General features: G+C 38.1%; 1 protein-coding gene across 1 annotated transcript in view; it reads left to right on the forward strand.

Moving 5' to 3' along the window:
- The window catches only part of LOC120303718, a 197,545-nt gene extending 185,857 nt beyond the window's left edge, over positions 1 to 11,688 (forward strand). The window contains exon 2 of the mRNA XM_039333422.1: positions 11,517 to 11,688. Within this exon, the coding sequence (XP_039189356.1) occupies positions 11,517 to 11,688 (172 nt within the window). The remainder of the gene's footprint in view (positions 1 to 11,516) is intronic.
- The last annotated feature ends 10,503 nt before the right edge of the window (positions 11,689 to 22,191 follow it).

Genomic DNA, 22,191 nt, shown 5'->3' on the forward strand with positions numbered 1-22,191 from the left:
AATCTTCTTGCAACAGCTTACCAAGTGGTCCACTGTTTCTTCAGCTTCTTTGCATAGGCGGCACTTACTGTCTGTTGCTGTCTTCTCAATTTTGACTTTGTATGCATTTGTCCTTAAGGCTTGGTCTTGTGCAGCCAGAATTAGTCCCTCGGTCTCTTTCTTCAATTTTCCTGCTCTTAGCCATTGCCAGGTTTTATTATTATCTGCTTTCCCAGCTATTTTTTTCATGTATTGGCCATGTAGTGCTTTGTCTTCCCATGCCTCTATTCTGTTCTTCATTTGGTCTTTCTTGTAGGCCAGTTTGGTCTCTCCAGTAGTTAGTAAGCCTTCCTGATATACTAATTTCAGTGCATCTTCATCATTGTTCTTCAGATATTCTTCCAAAGCCATTTTTTCTTCTTCAACCATCTGATGTACTTGTAGCATTCCACGCCCACCTATTTGCCTTGGTAGATAAAGTCTATCAATGTCACTGCGTGGATGAAGGGCATGATTCATTGTCATTATTTTTCTGGTCTGCCTATCCATTGCTTTTAGTTCTGCTTGAGTCCAGTCCACTATTCCAGCTGTGTACCTAATGACTGGGATTGCCCAGGTGTTGATTGCCTTTATGGTATTTCCTCCATTGAGTTTGGACTTTAAGATCTTCTTCACTCTCTTGATGTATTCACCTCTAATCTTTTTCTTGACTTCAGTGTGCTTGATGTTGTCAGCTTGAAGGATACCCAAGTATTTGTAGTACTCTTCCTCATCCAGACTCTTAATGTTATTTTCGTGGGGCATCTTGATTCCTTCAGTTTTCATTATTTTTCCTTGTTTGATAGTAAGTGTGGCACATTTGTCCAAGCCAAACTCCATTACAATATCTTGGCTATATATACGGACAGTGTTGAGCAGCGATTCTATTTCAGATGATGTTTTTCCATACAGCTTCAGATCATCCATATAAAGGAGGTGGGATAGTCTGGCAGATGTTTTTGATGTTTGATAGCCATGTCCTGAGTTATTCAGTATTGTTGACAGAGGAAACAGTGCAATAACAAATAGTAATGGTGATAATGAATCTCCTTGAAATATTCCTCTCTTGATATTAACCTCTCCCAGCCTCTCACCATTGATCTGCAACTGTGTCTTCCATTGTGCCATCGATCTTTGCACAAATTTTCTGATGTTTCTACTGACTCCTGTTATTTCTAGGCACTTTATTATCCAATCATGTGGCAGAGAGTCAAATGCCTTTTTGTAGTCAATCCATGCCACATTCAGGTTGGTCTTCCTTCTCTTGCAGTTTTCCAAGATCATTTTGTCTATTAGGAGTTGATCTTTTGTTCCTCTGCTGTTGGGGCGGTTTCCTTTCTGCTCAGGTAGAAAGAGATTGTTTTCAACTAGATGCTGTTGCACTGCATCAGCTACTACACCAGTTAGTAATTTGAAAGTTGTTGGTAAGCAGGTAATTGGCCTGTAGTTACCTGGTGTTGCCCCTTTTGCTGGATTTTTCATTATTAGGTAGGTTTTCCCAGTTGTTAGCCACTTTTCAATTTCTCCTCCTTGTAGTATATTGTTGAACTGTTTGGCAATGAGTGGGTGTATAACAGTTAGATGTTTCAACCAAAACCCATGCAGTTCATCTTCACCTGGTGCTGACCAATTTTTGATTTTCTTTGCTCTTTTTTCTACCATTTTTGTTGTTATTGCTAGTTCTTTCATTTCAACTTCTGTTTTATTTGCATCCACCTCTTTTAACCAAGCCGCATCCTTATTGTATTTCTTTGGGTTATCCCATATCTGCTTCCAGAACTGTACTGTTTCTTCCTTGTCAGGTACTGACTGATTCCTTGCAGTTTCTCCATTGATGGATTGGTAGAAACGTTTCTGATTGGATTGAAATTGGAGGTTCTGCCTATAGTTTGCAATTCGAGCTTCATATCTACTGATTTTCCTGGCTATAGCTGTTATTTGTTGCTTTATTATTTCCAGTGCTTCCTTGATCTTCCTTGTTTCTAAGTGGTATTTCTTGATTAGGTATTCTTTGGTCTTCTTGTTCTTCAGCTTCTTTTCTTTCATCTGTTCTAGCTTGCTTGCATGTGATCTTAACTTGCTGATCTTATTTTCTAGTCTAACCTTCCATTTTTCTGGTGCACTGTTTGTTTGTTTTTCTTCTTTGTTGATTTTGCATCCCAGGTATTCTGTTATAACTGCAGCTGTGCTGTACATTAGTTGGTTTGTTTCTTGCAGTGAATTGGTGCTTATACTTGATATTGCAATATTTGCATCTTTTAATGCTTGTGCTAGCTGTTTCTTTGGAACAAGCTTCAATGCAGGTAGCCTTATTCTGTTGTTTTTGTGCTGTTCTAGATGCTCAGTTATTCTTTGTTTCAATTCTTTTATTTCTTTAGTTAGAGGGTTTTGTTCTTCCTGAGGTAGAGGTGCCTGGTTTCCAAATGAGAACAGTTGTATATCTCTGCTAGATTCCTTCACTGCCAACTCCCCCTGGTTTGCCTCTACATTCTGAATTACTTCTGGTAAGGCTTTGATTTCTTTGCCCTGGGTAAACCTTTGCAGTTCGTCCAATTCTGTTTCTGTGAATACTTTATTTCGTGTTATAAATCGGCGTTGATCTGCTAGTCTCTGTTCTGTTATTTCTGATTCTGGATGTTGTTCTTTCCAGAAACTGGTGCATTCGTTTTAGATATCCTCTTCTTGTTGGACTTGATCTGTAGTAACAGATCATTATTTCTTTGTTTTCCATCACTGTGTATCTGCGACGGGTAAACACCTTTTCTTCCAGTAGTTCTGCAGCTGCTGGCCCTGGTTGCTCAGCCAACAGTCCTGAGTCCTGTAACCCATTTTTCACCAGATATCCAGGAACTCCAATATCTAGCGCGGACCTTGTTAACCCGGGCGACGTCCGAGCCAGTATGGCATTCTGAAATTTACGTCTCACCATATTTTTTATGGGAGAGACACTCTTTGTCTGACTCCTCTGATGAGACCTGTCCAGTATGGTTGAACCTCTGGCATAGCTCTCATCTTCCTCAGAGTACACAACCCCACAACCACGTCAAGGTAGTGCCTCACTGGGGGTATTATTATTATTATTATTATTATTATTATTATTATTATTATTATTATTATTTTAGACCAACAAAACAAAACAAAGCACAACATTACACACATACACACGTAATATATCCTTTTTTGTTAACAGCAATTTGTAACAATACTCTTCTATTCTTTACATTTCCCCCCTCTTTCTTCTTTGAAATATTTGTCCTTATTGCCCCATTGTTTCTTATTTACATTTTCCAACATTATTCATTGTAATAACACTCATATTTTTTTATAAGACTCGACCGGAATTCCATCTAAGCATGGTAATCATACAAATATTCTCATATTATTTAGTGCATATACTGTTTTTACTCTAATACTATTTCCAACATTAAAATTCACCCCTTTCCATCCAAGTATATTTATTTAATTTTATTTTTCTTTGACATATATAATAATTCCTCCTTTCTTGTTTTATGCTAATATTGTGTATAATGTTTCTAAATTTTACTTTCTCTAGTAATTTTCTATAATCCTATTTTATGTAAACTTCCTAAAGATACATCATATCTACATCCAATTTCCCTTTGATATTTATAGAAAAGTGCTTAATTACGTCTCCCATTTTTAACTTGATCTATTTTTTTTGTTTTTATTTTGTTTTATACTTCTTGTCTCTATAAGTCTTCCTTTTACTTCTCTTTCTAACCTTTCTCTTTCTTGTAACTTTTGTATTTCTCGCTCTCGATCAACTTCCTCTAATAGATCTTCATCATAACTTTTACACTTCGGCTCTTCCCTACTTTCTTGTTCTTCTCCTTGTGAAAAGTAACTCTCATAAAAGTCCCGTGCTTTCTCAAGTGTATCTATCTTGTATTTTTTCTCCTGCCAAGTTAAAGGTATGCCTTCAGGTATTAACCCAACGAAACTTAACTTTATATTTAATTAATTGAGTCGTTAAAAATTGGTATTCTCGTCTCTGATTTCGTATACTACGTGGTATTTGTTTTAATACAATTATTTCTTTACCCTTATACATTATTGATTCGTCTCTTGTTTTTTTATATATTTCATCCCTTATTGATCTTCTAGTAAACTTTATATGAACCTCTCTCGCCAATCTATGCCTTCGTGCATAATTTGTGTATACTCTATATGTTTCATCTATGTCTCTTTTTACTTCCAATTTTTCCTTCTTCAAGGTTCTTTTCTTGATTCATCTCATATGCTTTCTTCTTTTCAGTTTAATATTCTGGCTAGCACAGAATATTTTATTATTTTTTTATAAATAAGTCAAGGTAGCATACATGCCAAATGTTTATTCCTCTTTCTATTTTCCTTACAACAACAATCCTGTGAGGTGGTTAGGTCTGAGAAAGAGTGACTGGCCCAAAGTTATCTAGCTGCCTTTCATATCTAAGGTAGGACTAGAACTCACAGTCTCAAGGCTTTTAATCTGGTGCCATAATCACTCGATGAAATTTCTTGATTTTTTTTCTTTTTAGTTTTCAACAGAAAAATTCTCTGTACTATGCCCTTTTTTGTAAATTTTAAAACAGATTTAAAAAATGGTTTCAGAACCTAGGTTTCTGTGTTTTTGTTGGCTTATTTTTAAATTTTTCTTTTGTTTCTCTGCCTACCACATTCCTATCTATTTAGTCAATGTTTATAGTGTGCTCTTGCAGAGAAAAAAAATTGTCTTTAAAAATATTATACTGGAATACCTAGTTATTTCAGTACTTTATAAATAAAATATGCTGATGATAAATTCCTCAGATGGAATCATTCTAGCAAAAGGTGGTAAGGCCAAACCATCACCCTAGGAAAAATGTATGTTTCCCTTTTAAGTAATACCTAGATTCAGCCTCATTATGAATTTCTAATAATTAACTGGTTATTGCTGGAACCTGGCTGGGAACGGATCTCATTAGAAAGGTGATCCTGTTGTGTTAGCCGTCTCTCAGCTGGAAAACATCCTTTCTTGAACATGTAGCCACTGGATGTTGATTCTTTTTTTGTTCTAGGTTGCAATAAAATAGCATCCCAAAATAGGTCCCAATAAAACTGCAATGATTCTCCTTTAACAATCCAAGCTGAGTTAGGTGCCTATCTAGCTATCTGAATTACATATGCAAAACTGGGGGATGGAAAGGAAAGGAAAAAAATAATCCTGTCCTGAAGGTATACATTTAATAATTGGTATTATCACTTTTTTGCTGTTATCAAATTTATTTCACTGAAGTGCTGCTTCTCTTTACAGTGTGATTTAAGAGAAACAAAGAAGTCCAGATATGAAATAAATGTAGGGATACAAAAATCACAGGGATTATCTTACTATATAGCATCTCATTCATTTATTTGCAGAGAACCCCAAAAGAGGGCAAGTAATATTTAGTGGTGAACTGCTTTTGAGAATTGAGTATGTAATATTCATAACTGATTAACAGAACACAAGTCTGTCAGCTTTTTCTTTCTATGGGCAAAGTCTCCTTCAGTTAAGTTCAACTGCTGGTGACTAGATTGACGTATCCATGTTGTGTTCTTAGTAACAATGCAGAAACAACAAGGGCTTCACTGTTCAACCCTGAGCTACAAATATTCTCTTTTATTGGAATGCAGAAATTGCTTGCTGTTGCATGGGAGTAAGAGAGGGGTGTTAGCATCAGATCAGCCATCAAGAAGTAAACAATATCCCAATCAAGCTAATAGTAAACATCCCAAACAAAGAACCACTAAGACCACTCCCACCAACACTGACATGGCAAACCACTAGAACAGGGGTCTTAAAACATGGCCCTTTTATGACTTGTGGACTTCAACTCCCAGAATTCCTCAGCCTGCATGGCTGGCTGAGGAATTCTGGGAGTTGAAGTCCACAAGTCATAAAAGGGCCAAGTTGGAAGACCGCTGCACTAGAATATGAAGTGAGAGCAAACCCCGCTCCCTATTAGCACTTATGATGCTATCTAGTTTTGGTAATGAAACATCTCCAATAAAACAATCAAGCTCAGAGCAATTAGGAGTGTTAACCCAGTTATCCATTTTTTTTCTTCACCCCTTGAATTTTTGGTGGATTACCTTCCAAGCATAACTAAACTGGACTTGGCTTAGCTTCTCAATCCATCAAGATACTTTTGCTGAGATATGCCTTTAACTCAGTTTGTTAAGTCAGTAAGCTGGTGATAATCATGGCAATTCTTAACAGTAAAATCCCAGAATGAATACATTCCATGAGTGTACTCATTGACAGACATGATCTTGATGCCCCTCTTCTCCCATCGACCAGGTTTAATTTTTTTATATGGGTTTCCCTTATTTTGAGACAGAGTGAAATAGCTGCCTTGAATGACAGATCCAGAGAGGCAGGAAGCATGCTGTCATAGCGTCAACATGGCAGTGCTTATAAAGGTTAAGAATGTCATAACTCTATCTCAGCAGACTCAGTGAGAAGACAGACTGCAATAGGAGCAGGCAAAAACCAGAATCAAATAGCAAGGAAGGTTTTTGCGATCCTATAATGGGAAATCACAGAGCTTTTCATGGACCCAAATTGTTCCAATAAACTGGTGTAGTTTAAACACACCTCTTATTCTTCCAAAGCCAATTCCAGTCTGTGTTGGTAGGGAGAGACTAGATCTTAGATCAGACTTGGACATTTTACAGCCCACAGGTCATGTCTAACCCTTTGCCTATCCCTTTAGCCTATCCCTTTATAACCTGCTGGGGTGACAATGGGGAGAAGCAGTGGTGGGAAGAGGCAGCAGGGGAAAATTAATTGTCCACCTTAACTTAAATCCCTGCATTGCGGGAAGGCTCAGATTTCACTTTCTTCTGTTTAAAATTTACCTGAAGTTGTTGGGTATGATCATTTGTTATCACAAGATTAAGTATTATTAGTATTTTGATTATACTTGATTGGGCATTTTGGCCCCTCACTGTTCAAGTGATGTTATAAAGGCTTTTCCCCCCAGACACTCTTGGAGTCTAGATGAGGAATGTTTGATATTTCAACTCAATATAGCAAGGTTGGGTAGCTGTGGGTTTTAAGGGCTTCCAGATCTGTAACTCTAGATGGAGTACCATCTCATAGACTCACAATTTCTTCTCAAGGTTCAGGTTGCAATCATGGTCAAGAAAGCCGTTGCATAAATCCATCTTGTGCTTCACTTGTTCAAGTTTCTATCTAGATCAGGAGGCTTTGCCCCTGCCTTTGTCACCTCACAGTTAGACAGCTGCAATGCAACTAGAATGCAGAATGCAGCTATATGTATTCTTCTAGGTCAGGGGTTCTCAACCTTGGCAACTTTAAGACTTGTGGACTTCAACTCCCAGAATTCCTCAGCCAGCAAAGCAAAGCTGGCTGAGGAATTCTGGGAGTTGAAGTCCACAAGTCTTAAAGTTGCCAAGGTTGAGAACCCCTGTTTTAGGTGCATCTTGGTGCTCTTGTATAACACCACTGCTTTATGAGTCACACTGTTTTCTAGTAGATTTCTTAGTGCAGTTGAAGGTGCTCATTAACTAAAAGCCTTTCCCAGCACAGGGTCAAGTTATGTCAGGCCCAAGAACCAAGAATCACATATGGAGTTTCTCATGAATAATTTTTTAATTGCTTACCTAGGGACCGAATTTTGCCAGACTATAGCCACTGTCTGTATAACTACAGATATACTCTGTGAACTGCTAGGGAGGGACTATCTTAGAACTCTTCCTGACTTCCAGACTTTCCAAGCTCTGCTCCTCTTTACCCTCTGGGAAGCAGACTCTCCCTCCTGGGAATCCAAACTACATTCCATCACAGGTTACTTGCTAATTCTAATAAAGTGCTAATACTAATCAGTTTTGCGCACTCCTCAGATCTGGCAGTGTAGGCTTTCTCCAGGTTCCTTCTGTAAATACTGTTGTTTGATTCGACCCAGAAGGTGTGCCTTCTCTATCATGACATTTGCTCTATAGCAGTGGTTCTCAACCTTTTTAATGCCGCGACCCCCAACTGGTCGTAAGTTGAGGACTACTCAACCGGTCGTAAGTTGAGGACTACTCAACCGGTCGTAAGTCAAGGACTACTCAACTGGTGCAGCACCGTTTGCAGAATGGGACTTTTGGGGGGCTCAGCAGGGCAGAGACAGCCTGGACAATTCCTATTGGCTTTTGAAAGCCAATAGAATTAGACTCTATTCAAGAGAGTCTATTCTATGGGCTTTCGAAAGCCAATAGAATAAAAGGGAGTAGCACAGCTAAGGAAAAGGGGGGGAAATGGCAGACTGCGTTGTTTGGTGACCCCCGTGAAATGGTCGTTCGACCCCAAATGGGGTCCGGATTGAGAACCACTGCTCTATAGAGTAGCCTCCCCTCAAAATTTGAGAAGCTCCAACCCAAACAGATTTCCAACATTGGTGCCAGGAGCACACTATGTATGTTTTACAGTGCATTATAAACAAGCTTTTCTTGGAGCTTCGGTATATTGTATTGTATCTTTTTTCATTTAATCTGCTGTATTTTATGTAATGCCACTCGGTTGAGATGGACAGCCCTCTATGATAGATACTTAATAGATGATTATGATAGATAGATAGATAGATAGATAGATAGATAGATAGATAGATAGATAGATAGATAGATAGATAGATAGATAGATACAGACAGACAGACAGACAGACAGACAGAGACATATGATGGATGGACATTCAACAGATTGAGTAGGATTTTCATATACCTGCTGAATATGTTTCAAGCATTATGAGTGCAATATTTTCTAGGGAGTAATGTTATAAAACAAGAAAAATGAAAAAAAAAAGGAATAGAAATCTCCAAATGTTTTAAATATAAAAAGTTACAGGGCTCCAATATTTGAAAATAATATTCTTCAGTATATTTAAATGGACATTTAATAAATCCATTATCACCTCTATCAGTGGCTTGCTTTTTAGAAACTTCTGAACAAGAATTTTAATTTGAAAATTTATTGGACTAATAAAACTGCTATTTCAGATTTTATCTCACCTGTTCATTCTTTGGGAAACTGGCAGAAAGAGAGAATTGGCATTGTAAACATGTAATTCAGAACAGTAAAAGTATCACTGGCATCATCATCTCTGTTATTCACAAAGAAAGTGAAAAACACCCAAAGTTGTCATGGAAGACAAATCTCCTCCATACATGAAGCTGAAGTGCATATGAAGCAGAACAGGCAAACTGAAGCTTCTTGATGATCCTGGAAGCAAAGGAGAAATAATAACAAAAACAGGTTGTTGTCTTTTGTAGTTTGAAGAGAGTCACTATATGAGTACAACAAAATACATTGTTTATATTAGAAATACTAGAATCAGTAAAATGGGTGGGCTTGGAGTTTATTTAAACAGCAGAATTTTTCCCCTCCTGTTGTTATCAGATTGATATTCCTGCAGGAAATGTCATGTTTACACTGGTTTTGAAAGTCCTCTGTATCATTTCCAGAAAGTATATGAGATGTAATTTTGTGGGCTTTGGGGTTCTTCTGCATTTCTTTGCTGAGAAGTCTAGGGATCACTGTAGTAGTGTAGATCAGTAAAAGGTACTGAGTCGCATCTATCTCCACATTATGCGGCTCCTTATTTAATGGCCATTTTACTCACAATATTGTGAATATGCACTTTGAGAAGCTGATGTAATATTAAAAATCAAATAGCCTCGTAGCATATGGCTTTTCCATAATATATCTTATGGGATATGTCTGCATTTGTATATATCATACGTTGTTGCATTCAGTTCTACATGAATAGACTTTACAAAGAACAATTCCCAGCTTCCATCTTCTGTACTGCAGCCTTCATACAGTTGGAGGATTTGAAGAATGGTCTGCATTGTGTGGCTTACAGTGTTTGCATTATGATTGACAAGAAGAAATCATGGACTTCTTTGTTGGAGGATATAATAGGATGGAGTTTTGGTAGTGTTGAATAATAGCATGCTGAAATGGAAGCTATAATACAATGAGCCACAGGTAGTTTCTGGCCGTCATTTTAGCTGGAACCATTTGAAGATTTTCATCCAAAGAACTACCTGTGTTATAAAGAATCAGGTTAAGAGTCATCATCAGGTAAGATATATCAGGAGAAGGAGAAGGGTAAGAATCAGGATCAGACAAGACTGCAAGTTCATTCAAAAATAGCTTTATGCTAGATCAACTTAGGGTCTCATCTGCCCCAGAAATGTCTAGGCTTCTATGGGTCTTCCATACCTATGGGTCTCCCTTACCATTTAGCTCTTTTTGAAGGATGAGGTTCCACCTATTTTGGATTTTACTTCCCTGCTTTGGAGAATAGGTTGACCTCTTCTTCCTTATGGCAGCCCCTCAAATATTGGAATGCTGCTATCATGTCACCCCTAGTCCTTCTTTTCGTTAAACTAGACATACCCAATTTCTGTAACCATTCTTCAGATACTTTGGCCTTCAGTTCCCCAGTTATCCTTGATGCTCTTCTCTGCACTCTTTCTAGAGATTGAACATCTCAGTGATCTCACTTTCATAATCCATTTGACTGCTCATTCAGTTACAGATGAGAGTCAACTGTTTTAAACCCCTTTTCTGGAACAACTACCATCAGGCCACCAGAGTTACTTGATCTCTGAATGTTCATTCTTCCCAATTCTTTTCTCTAACCCCCCATGTTCCCTACATGGTCAACTCCACATGAGCCAAATAAATAGACTTTGGGAGCTGTTCCTTCCAAGTTCCCATAATTAGTTTTGGCTGCACAGTGGAGCAACATAATGCAATTTTCCTTATCAAAAGTCACTCTGTACATTACTGAATTGGCTTATATGCCTTTGCACAGCAGACAATTACATCTACAGCTGTGAAAGTGTTTTTTTTTCCACTTCAAAAAAAGAGATGCAGGAAAAAACCCTTTAACTTGTGTTATTTCTACGAACTAGACAATGTCAGTATCATTAGTTCTATTCTGGAGTCTCTCTCTATTTATAGTCAGTATTTTCTCAGGATCTTCATTCCTCTTGAATCTTCATTCAGTCTCCTGGGCCAAGAGATAGAATGGGAATTTTGAGAAAATGGACACTTTAACAAACTGTGGCTGCTAGCCACAAACATTTCTCAGCAGGCAAACTGGTGAGATGGTTACTTATCAAACCTTTCAAAACTGTGCCTTTCCAAATGTTCCTTATGCCATCTATTCCCCTCCCTTTTTTTTTCTGGGTGAATAGGCATTCCATCACTCAACTCCCAAAGTCATTCCTGTATATCTGTTATCTATCTGTAATCTCCTTCTTTCCTTCCTTCCTTCCTTCCTTCCTCTTTCCTTCCTTCCTTCCTTCCTTCCTTCCTTCCTTCCTTCCTTCCTTCCTTCCTCCCTCATTCCTCCTTCCTTCCTTCCTTTCTTTCTCTTTCTCTCCCCTATCCTTTGGGATTCTATATAGAGAATAGAAACATTTTTGAATTTCAATGTAAGCCCTGAGCTTACTTATGCTAGAACTATGGTGGTGGTAGTTGTGGTGGTGGAGGTAAAGGTGGTGATGGTGATGGTGACGATGATGACGGTGGTGGTGGTGGTGGTGATGGTGGTGGTGGTGGTGATTGAAGAGTATGAAAGGGATATTGCTGGAAATATTGGCATCTACAGGAACCATGGTAGAGATCTATAAACAATAGGAGAAATGTATTTGCATTTTTAAGAATTTCAAGGTTTTTATTATGCTATATAAAGCCCAGTAGAGCCAACAACTTGAATATCAGATGCGATATTACCGGTATCCCAAAGATGCTTTTTCACGAGGCAACTGGACTTCCTTGTTTTTCTTTGAAGATGTTTCGCTTCTTATCCAAGAAGCTTCTTCAGCTCTGACTGGATGGTGGGGAATGAAAGGATTTATGCTCCTTGGAGATAGCTGTTCATTTGCATTCTTTTAATGAGTCATTAATGCTACCTGGAGGCTTATCTGTGTCTTCAGGGTCACCTGAGTAGTACAAATGGGTGTGGAGCCTTCTTGGAACTGTTTAAAGGACTGTGTTGTAGATTGGAAATAGATGATGTCAGATCCCTCCCCCTCTGTTGAGAGAGGGCTGTTCAGTTTTGACAAAGATGGCCTCTTTGACCCCTCTTTCAAACCAGTGGTCCTCTCTGTCCAAAATGTGGACTTTGCTGTCTTTGAAAGAGTGGCCTTTGTCTTTTAAATACAATGGACTGCTAACTCTTGTCCTGATGGGTTTGTTCTCCTATGTTATTACTGGTATATCCTCTCAGTCTTCAAGGCTGGTAGGATGCCCTCTTGAAAGTAGCCAACAGATATATATTCACTATTTAGTAACCCGTAAGAATGTTTTTGATACAGGCCTCTGAATGATGAAATTCCCTCTGATCGAGTTATGGCTAGCATGCCTCCAGTGCCAGCTGAGAATTTATTTATTCACCCAGCATTTTAATTGAATCTACACTGCTGTGTCACTTATATTCTAATTGTCCTGGTTTTGATGTTTTAATGATGAGTTGTAATTACATGACTTTAAACTATTGTGATTTCATGGATTTAGATCCTATTTTGGCACCTCACTTTGGGATTAGGGTTTAATGAAAAGCAAATAATAAATTTTATAAATAAAAATGCATACATAAATTTGTCCTGACACACAGAATTTTGTATTCCCCTAATGCATGCATAGTTATACTCTTGCTTTTTTTAAATAGAATCAGAGAACTGAATCACAAAGTTTAAGGAATTGCAGAAGGGAAAAAGATAATTATATTCTGGTTCTCATATTAGTTTAGCAAGTGAACAAATGAAAATCCTAACCCTCTCCCTGGATTTTATAAAAGAATAGAATAATTATGATCATATTCTTTCTCTCTCTCTTTTCTTTAGCAGATTACCTCAAAGGATTTGGTTTTGAGGTAACACGTCATTCTTCTTTCAACAAATTGCACCCTTTAAGGACTATTTTTCTGTAATTGGATTCATCTCAAAGGTACTTGTCCACACAGTTGAAAACAACAAGCAGGTAAGCTTTACACCGTAGGCTTTTCTGGGGTGGTGCTGGAGAAGTTACTTGTTTGTAAAGCATTTAATCTGAGATAAACAGGGTTTCTTGCAAGAAAATATTTCCAAGATGTGATTCTTCCCATGAGTCTTAAAAAGTTGTGTGAGATCTTAGATGAGCAGGAAGATAAGGCATTTTTGAGTTCATAGGTATGCTTAACACACACACATCCTTTTTACTTTCTTCATTTATTCATTATGAGGTCTTTGGTGCTCTCTGAGCTTGTTTGTTTTCTTGCAGATGTTTCATTACCCAAACTAGGTAACATCATCAGAGCTAGTAAGGAGTGCAGTTTGCTGTCAGTTTATATTCTAGTAGCTTGTTCTGTCAATGTTGGTGGGGTGGTCTTAGAGCAGGGGTGTCAAACTCAATTTCATAGAGGGACACATCAGCACTGTGGTTGCCCTCGGGGGGGGATGTGTGGGTGTGGCCAGGATGGGCATGGCCTACTGGATAGGCGTGGCTGGGATAGGCGTGGCCAGCTCTGGCGTCCTGGGTGAAGTCAGCCTGCGGGACAAGACAGCCAGCAGGGACACCAGACTCCACTTGCATGCGCACCCAGGGGCAGGGTGGGGCTGCCCGTGGATTTAAGACTGAGCGTGTTCTGGCTTTGATGGATGCAACCAGGTTGTAGATCAGTGCCCGGTCAGCCTGGGCTGGGCCAAGGTGCAGTGGGCCAGTCCCTTGCTGTTTCCAGAGCAGGTCCCTGGGCCGGACAGAACCACATATCAGGCCGGATCTAGTCTGCAGGCCTTGTGTTTGACATGTATGTCTTAGAAATTCTTCAGTTGGGCTGTTTACTCTTGGTTCTTTGGCAGTTTCTTGACTGGGGTATTGTTTATTTGATTATTGGTCTGAAGTTAACCTTGAAGCTAATCTATGCTGATCTGGGTGCTGATTGCTGGTGAGACAATCAAGAGACAATCAACCAGCCCAAAGAGGAACAAAAAGACCTAAGCATCTCTCCACTAGTAATTAGCACCCAGATCAGCATAGATTAACTCCAAGGTTAACTTCAGACCAACAATCAAGAAACTGCCAAAGAGCCAACAGTAAACAGCCCAACCAAAGAATCTTTAAGACCTCCCCCACCAACACTGACAGGCAAGCCACCAGAATATACACTGACAGCAAACAGCACTCCTTACTAGCATTGATGATCTTACCTAGTTTTGGTAATGAATGTCTGCAAGAAAACTAGGAAGCTCAAAGAGCACCCAAGGACCCCTCATTTCAACCCCGAGCTACAAATATTCTCCTTTATTTATTATTTATTAAATGAATAACAGTAAACAAGTGACTCCGGTAGTTGGACAGCGTATACATTTTATAAATAAATGAATGAAATAAATATGTGGTGGTCATGATTTGCGAATGACCAACGCATTTTCACTACATGCCAGTTCAACTAAACAATTCTCCCCCGGCAATGATTTTCACAGTGTGATGATATAGTGCATGTTTTAAAATTGTCACCTTTCCCCCCTGAGATAGCTACTTGGACTTTAAGTGTTTGCTATTTAATTTTATATGAAGATGGTGTCAGAAGCTGCTTTATTGCTGTAGATGGGTTGCATTTAATTAATCGGGGAAAGGAAAGTTAGAGCTATGATAAATGAAGAATAACATCGTGTGCATCTGCTACCTGATAAGTACAAAAAAAAACAACTGTCTTATATTTGTTTATTATCCAAAGACACAGAATCATAAATGTATAGATTTATCCTGTTGGAAATGGCTATTCGATGGATGTTTAATGTATAAATCCAGTATGAAACAGCTGCAAATAATCTTACTGTTTCTAGATCATTGTTTTTTTACTTTCAAGCTGCTCTTACTTTAGGAAGTTGTTTTTAGCATTCAGTTAAAATTTGCTTTCCTTTTACACTAAACCATTATACAGTATTCTATTTTAATGGCATGTTAGGAAAAAAGTTATGGCATTCACTGTGACATTCCTTCCATTATTTGAAAAGTGCTTTTACAATCTGCTCAGTCATCCTTTCTCATGATGATTTTAATGATTTTCATCATTTTAACCTTGGATTTTGACAATTAGACTTATTTATGATGTTAGAAGTACTATTAGTAATGGTTTCTTCTAGTTCAAAGGGTCATTAATCTACTTACATCAAAGGAAGTCCAACGTTTTTCTGTAGCTTTCCCCCTTTTTTGTTTGCACTCCTGAATTTTGCTTTTCCCCTGTCCCTCTGTTTTTCCTTTTTTTTTTTTTTTTGCATTTTATACTTTTTGAAATCTAATAATTTTTTGTGGGAAAATCATTTTCTTCAGACTATCTTTTTGGTGGGCAAAATCCTTACTTGTCTTTGTTTTTCTGTGACTCTGTTCCAGTTCATTCGACTCTTTCTTAAAGTATGCCACAGACATACACAAAATTATTATAATACTTCCAGTGATTTGGAAACTCATTATCTCTTGATGAATTCTGAAACTGCATTTCCCTTGGTCTTTTCTACAACCATACAACCATGTCACACCAATTATTTAAAATGGTATAAATAGTTCCATCTATCTGCCACCACCTTAATTTTTCCCCCTACCTTTTAAAATGCTTTATATTCTTAAGACTGACTAGAAATAAGAATTGTTTTTAGAAGCAGCAAATAATAAAAGACCATTTTGTCTGTGTTCAAGAAAGATTAGAAATGTGTTTCTTGCATCCCAAATATTTTCTCTCTGAGTGTTTCAATGTGAATCATATTGACTGATGACAAATTCTAATAGAAAGGTGCATAGACTAATCCCATCTCATTGTTTCATAGTTTTAATTTCCTACAATTGTTGTAATCTGGAGAATCTCTAGCTGTATCACTTCTAGTGCTCCTTCCAATTAGAACAGAGGTCCCCAACCTTTTGGGCACCAGGGACTGGTTCCGTGGAGAGAGGTTTTTCCATGAACCGGAGGGTGCATGGTTTTGTGTGCTGCCTTCATCCCACGGATGGGGCTTTGCTTGTTTGTGCGGACCAGTTGCTGGCATGTCACAGGACCCCTGAATTAGAAACGATGACCAAGACATCTAGGACAGAATTACCACAATCTGAAAGAGAAAGTTCTCCATCCATCCCCGTCTTATTCTGTCAGAAAGTGAACTGGTATACCCTTGATTCCACCAACAAAGTTTATGCTACTTGATTTAAGTATCTTCTTAATTGTTTAATTATTGTGCTAAATGCAAACGTGCAAACTGCCATGGATAGATCAGTCCTTGAAGTTGACCTAGTTGTAAATGAAAGCAATATTGGAAGATTTCTGATGTAGATAAGGATTCCCATAGGGATCCTATTGAGCATTTGGCCGGTGATCCTCTTCTGCTACTGCAAACATTTACACTGCAGGCACAGATATTTATATTGCCACCTGTCTGCTTTAATGGTAGCCAGGTATAAAATGCAAATCAGATCACTAAATGTATCCAGCTTTCATGTTCCCCTCCCCGGAACCACTAAATATCATCAATATTTTTTTAAAAAATTAGGATCTGTTCTGTGTTAGCAGGATGATAATAGCTTTCCTTCGGATGAGATTCCTAACAAAAAAAAATCCCACTAAGTGTCTCAATTCAGACGCAACTTCTGATGCTCCCTCCTCATCTTATTTCATGTAGTCTTAATTTATAGGAAGCGTGCATGTGTGATAAATCAGAAGATGCTCTAATTGTTCTCTCTCCTGCCTTTAATTCCTTCTCGCAGGCTGCTCAATTAATTGCACACCCTCTTTTTGCTTTTAAAGCCATAAACTGTGCGTTCTTCCTCCCTCTCCATGCACCAGACAATTAGCTGAGCTGTAACAGATACTTTTTTCCACCTTCTTTTTCTGATTCCCTAATCAGGGTTGGTTTGAATTGGTTGGATGCAGCATTAATTACTATAAAACTACTACAATCATTACACTTTAAAAATGATCATATCAATTTCATTTCAGAGTTGTTACTTTCAGCTCTTGGGGCAATTTTTGTATAACTTAAGTGACAATATTGCAAGGTTGGTTAAACACAGATGGTTGCAAATGAAACTAATATCTTCTGTGGGAAACTTTGAGGGAAGTATGCACTGATTTGGGGGAAGGTTTGAATGTACAACTAATAGATGAGAGCACTACCTGGATCAAAACTGTCACTGGATTCCAATGAAGTCTGTCAATTTTTAAAGACCATATCACTGAGTTACTCTGCGTTATGTTCAATGGTACTTATCACTGAACATTCCCCAGAATGAAGAAGTTTGTTGCATTCAGATGCTTGAGTGAGTTTAAACAGTTCCTACATTTTGGACCACAAAAAAACAAAATGGAATAGCATGCCACAATTTGTACTGTTTTTGAATCTTATAATCCAATTAGCAGCTAAAAAACAATGTATATGAAACTCTTTCAATAAATGTATTTTACAGAAAAATATACAGAATTCAGAAATGAAATTTGTGTTTACAGACTTTTCATAAAAACTAAAACCAGAGGGATGGAAAAATAAAAGCTATTGGCTACAAAGGACAATGGAAAATATACAGAAAAAATGTACACATTTGAACAATGTACAGAAAAAGGCACATGTATGGAAGCTCCTATGAGTGTGTACCAATGCTCATGTGGCTAAATTGTTGTTGTTGGTCAACTGCTAAATCTTTTTTGACTCTTCATGACCCCATGGACTACGGCACATGAGGCCCCTCTGTCCTCCAGTGTCTCCCAGAGTTTGCCCAAACTCACGTTCATTGTGTCAATGACACTATCCAACCATCTCTTCTTCTGCTGTCCCCTTCTCCTTTTACCTTCCATCTTTCACAACATTAATGTTTTTTTTTTCAGTGAATCCTCTCTTCTCATTTCATAGTCAAAGTATCTGAGCTTCAGCTTCAGTGTCCAAAAACAGTCAGGGTTTATTTCTTTTAGGATTGACTGATTTGTTCTCTTTGAAGTCCACAATTTGAACAGCTAAATTAGCAACTTCCAATTGGGAGGAAGTCTGAATTATCAAACTGATACAGAAATGAAAACAAAATGAACTTTTGACGGGTCTTGTTTTCTTGCAGACATTTTATTACCCAAACTAGGTAACAGCATCAGTGCTAGTTTGGGTAATGAAACATCTGCAAGAAAACAACCAAGCTCAGAGAGCACCAAAGACCCCCCCATTTTAAATCTGAGTTACAAATATTCTCCTTTAAAATCAACTTTCGTTTGGGAAAGTGGGGATTTGAAAAATATATTTATCCTTGTGTTCAGAACAACATTAAATATATTAAAATTGAAAATGCAGCAAGGATAGAATGGTATGGATGACACAATGAATAATATTGATGTAAAATAACAATCATTTTTATTATCTCAGGCCTTTAGTTTCTTTGTTCTACTATGTTTCTGCACTACACATAACATTATATATGTTGTGTACATGATACATATGTACTTAGGTGTTGAAGCAAGAGGGGGTTCCATTCATTTTAATTGTATTTTGTCTGAATGAAAAGGAATTATATAGTGATTGACTTCTTAGCACCATTTTATAATGCCTTGGTAAGGCCACACTTGGAATATTGCATCCAGTTTTGGTTGCCTTGATATAAAAAGATGTTGAGACTCTAGAAAGAGTGCAGAGAAGAGCAAGAAATTGGATATGTGTAGTCTGTTGAAAAGAAGGACTATGGGTGATGTGATAGCAGTGTTCCACATTTGAGGGGCTGCCACAAAGAAGGGGGTCACTCTATTCTCCAAAGCACTTGAAAGCAGGACAAGAAGCAATGGATAGAAACTAATCAAGGAGAGAGCCGACTTAGAGCTAAGGAGAAATTTCCTGAAACTTAAAACAATCAATCTTGCCTTCAGAAACTGTGGGTGCTTCATCACTGGAGGTTTTTAAGAAAAGATTGTAGTCATTTGTCTGAAATGGTAAATGGTCTCCTGCTAGAACAGCAGTTGGACTACAAGACCTCCAAGATCCTTTCCAACTCTGTTATTCTTTTTTTTTTCAATTAAGTCTTTTTTTTTTCATTTATTCCAGATAACTTAATTTGGTCCAAAGCAGCCTCAGGTTACATTTTAGTTTGGCTTAGAATCAACTTATCCTTGGATACTGAGAGTAGTTCTTCTGGAATCATGTGGTCATTAAGCAAATCCAGATTCCCCCCCCCCAATGAACTTTGCTTGTTGGAAGCTGTCTTGGAAGGTTGCAAATGGTGATCACATGACCCCAGGATGCTGCAACCATCATAAATATATGTCAGTTGACCCTCACCCAAATTTTGATCACATGACTGTGGATATGCTGTGATGGTTGCCTGAGAACCTGTTGTAGGTCAGGTTTTTTTCAGTGTTGTTGTAACTTCAAAAGGTCACTAAATGAATAGTTGGAATTTAAGGACTATCTATAGTAGATTCTTGCCCATTTCCTCAAGATCATGTCCCATACTCTTCACACTGAGAGGGCTGACTATGAATACATGCAGTCAAGAAGGATGAGAACTGAGAAAATCACTTATAAAAATGAAAATAATGCTAAGGAAATCCAGTGGTTAAAAAAAAGAAAGAAAAACCTTGCATTCTCCTCAGATTAGTATAAGACTTCTGGGTTATTGTTTTTAAAGAGCTCATTTGATGAAATTGTGATCTGGCAACCTACTGTAAATCAAGACACTTGTGAGCACTTTTGGGTCTCAATCTCATTATCCAGATGGATGATGGCTATCCAATTAAGTTTTACTGGGGCGGAATAAAAAAGTCCAAATGCTTCATCGTTTACCCAAAGAGTGAGCGATATTCCTGTAATTCAAAACACCTCCAATTAATTTGTAGAGGTATTTTGCTCCCTCTCTTCTTCCTCTTCTGGTTGACCTGTTCCGCAAGGAAAAAGAAGCCTTGTAAAACATACATCTTTGCCTCTGCACGAACAGAGTTAGGAGGGCATAGTTCACTTGCGGTTATGTCAGGCTCCTTACCTGTCTGTCCGCCTAATTGAGAATTATATTGTAGGGGTAGAGAGCTGTTTAAATAAATGAGATCGGTGGACCACTCCAAAACAGACATAAGTGAATTAGAATTGATGAGTTTGATTAGAGTGAATTTGGTGTGTCACTTTAAATATACTTTAGTCTCATTCATCTCATTTTGCCTAACCTGTCATCGCATGACCACTTAAAAAGCATTCACGAAGTTTAACTTGATGATGGATTTTGATATGCTCCATAGAGCATGGAAGGAGTGGTTTGAAGGGTAATCCATGCCATTCAGGGATTCTGGGTGGATCCTTTTTTGGCTTCTAATTGGTGCTAACACTTCCAATGGTTGAGAATATATATAGGTGAGAAAACACCTTTAAATGTGTATAGGTTATGCAAATGAAAGGAATCACATGACCTGCTAATCCCAGAGCATTAGTCTCTTGCTTGCTGTTTAATATGCATGACATGCATTAAAGCTAATAAGTTGTTTACATTTTAAAAAGTGAATAAAGATCAAGTAAGAATGTGAACTAAATTCTTATAAAAATAAAGGCAGTTCAAAGGAGTGTAATTTCTGATATTGACCTTCCTCCCAAACACATCTCTGAAGGATGGGGGGGGGGCTCTTCTAATTCAGGCTGAATATATCACCTGGTCCATATTTTGACATTAGCTACTTTCCCATTTTATGAAATATGGCTATTCTTTTGGGTTTTCTAAACTTTGCAATATATGTATTTTTATCTCTCTCTCTTTTTTTAGCATAAAAATACCAGGATCATGCACACTTTGAAACTAATTCAGAGGTTCTATGCTGCACCCTTCTACTTATCAAGAGCCATGGTGGCTCTTACAGACTAACTCTGCCCACAACCTGGAGTTCAATCCTGACAGAGCTCAAGATTGACTCAGCCTTCCACCTTTCTGAGCTTGATAAAAAGAGGAGCCAGATTGTTGGGGACAATGTGCTGACTTTTTAAACCATTCAGAGAGTGCTGTAAAGCGCTGTGGAGCGGCATATAAGTGTATGTGCTTTTGCTATCAAAGCAGTCTTATCTTTTTCTTATTTTTAACTTCTGCATATTTGCTGAAAAATACTCCTGTGACCCAGGGCTGATTAAAGACATCATGCTCCCCAGACAAAGAATATGATGGAGATCCTCTTATTTCATTCAGAAAGGGCTGTGATATTTTGGGGAGGGGGAATCACAAGCAAATTTAACATGAAGGGGATGAGAAGAATAGGGTGCAGAGTAATGAAGGGAATTGGGTCTGGTCATATCAATCACGAGATGCAAGCCTAGGTCCTAGGTCCTCTATGTGGTAGCCAAGTTGTCTGATGTTAGAACTAATTCTGAAACGAGATGTGAAGACTGGATTGGTGGCCATAAAATATTGACTATGTCAGCTACCACCTTATGCTTGCTGTGCTTTGCTGCTATGCATTGACAGACTGCCATGAACTGTGGGGAGGAGGAATGAAGCGGGGAATGCTTGGGGAATAGAAAGTAGAAACTGTACTTTCTTGAGACACTGCCTCAAGTTCACCCAGCTGGAAGAAGGAGGGAACTGCATACCAAACTGTGCTTGGTCTGACTGTTATGAAAACATCTTGCATAGACTTGATTGATCATTGGGATGGGCAATGAGAGACAGTAAGAAGTGGGGAGAAGTAGACCTTAGGGATTTTGGTGCACAATTCTCAGTTCTGGCTATGCAATGGTGCAATAAATTCAATCTCTAATAAAACTATACATTTCTTAACAAATGGAGTCAAGGATCATTTCTACCTAGAGGTTTAGGTTGTGTACAGTCGGACGGCTATCTGTTGTGGGAGCAGAAGAAGAGGTAAATTAAAACATTCTTTCTGAGCTAGATAGAAGACAAGTCTTTAGCTTCCACTGTGATGAATTAACATATTTTGCACATAGAAAAATGTTCAATGAATTGGATACTCTAGATGCTTAGATGGCTTGGGAAAAAGTTGAAAGCCAAAATGGGGGCAAATGACCTTTGCATTTGTCATTTCAGCAAATCATGTTGTTCCATTGGCTCAGCGATGCATAGAACTGGAAATAACAAAGATGAGTACAATAGACTTTCCCACAGACTGAGTTTTCCAGGTCATTTAATTCTCTCTTGTGTCTTGAGAGCCTTTC

This window comes from Crotalus tigris, unplaced genomic scaffold (genome assembly GCF_016545835.1).
Source record: "Crotalus tigris isolate CLP2741 ecotype Arizona unplaced genomic scaffold, ASM1654583v1 scf7180000024480.717441, whole genome shotgun sequence".
NCBI classification, from domain to species: Eukaryota; Metazoa; Chordata; class Lepidosauria; order Squamata; family Viperidae; genus Crotalus; species Crotalus tigris.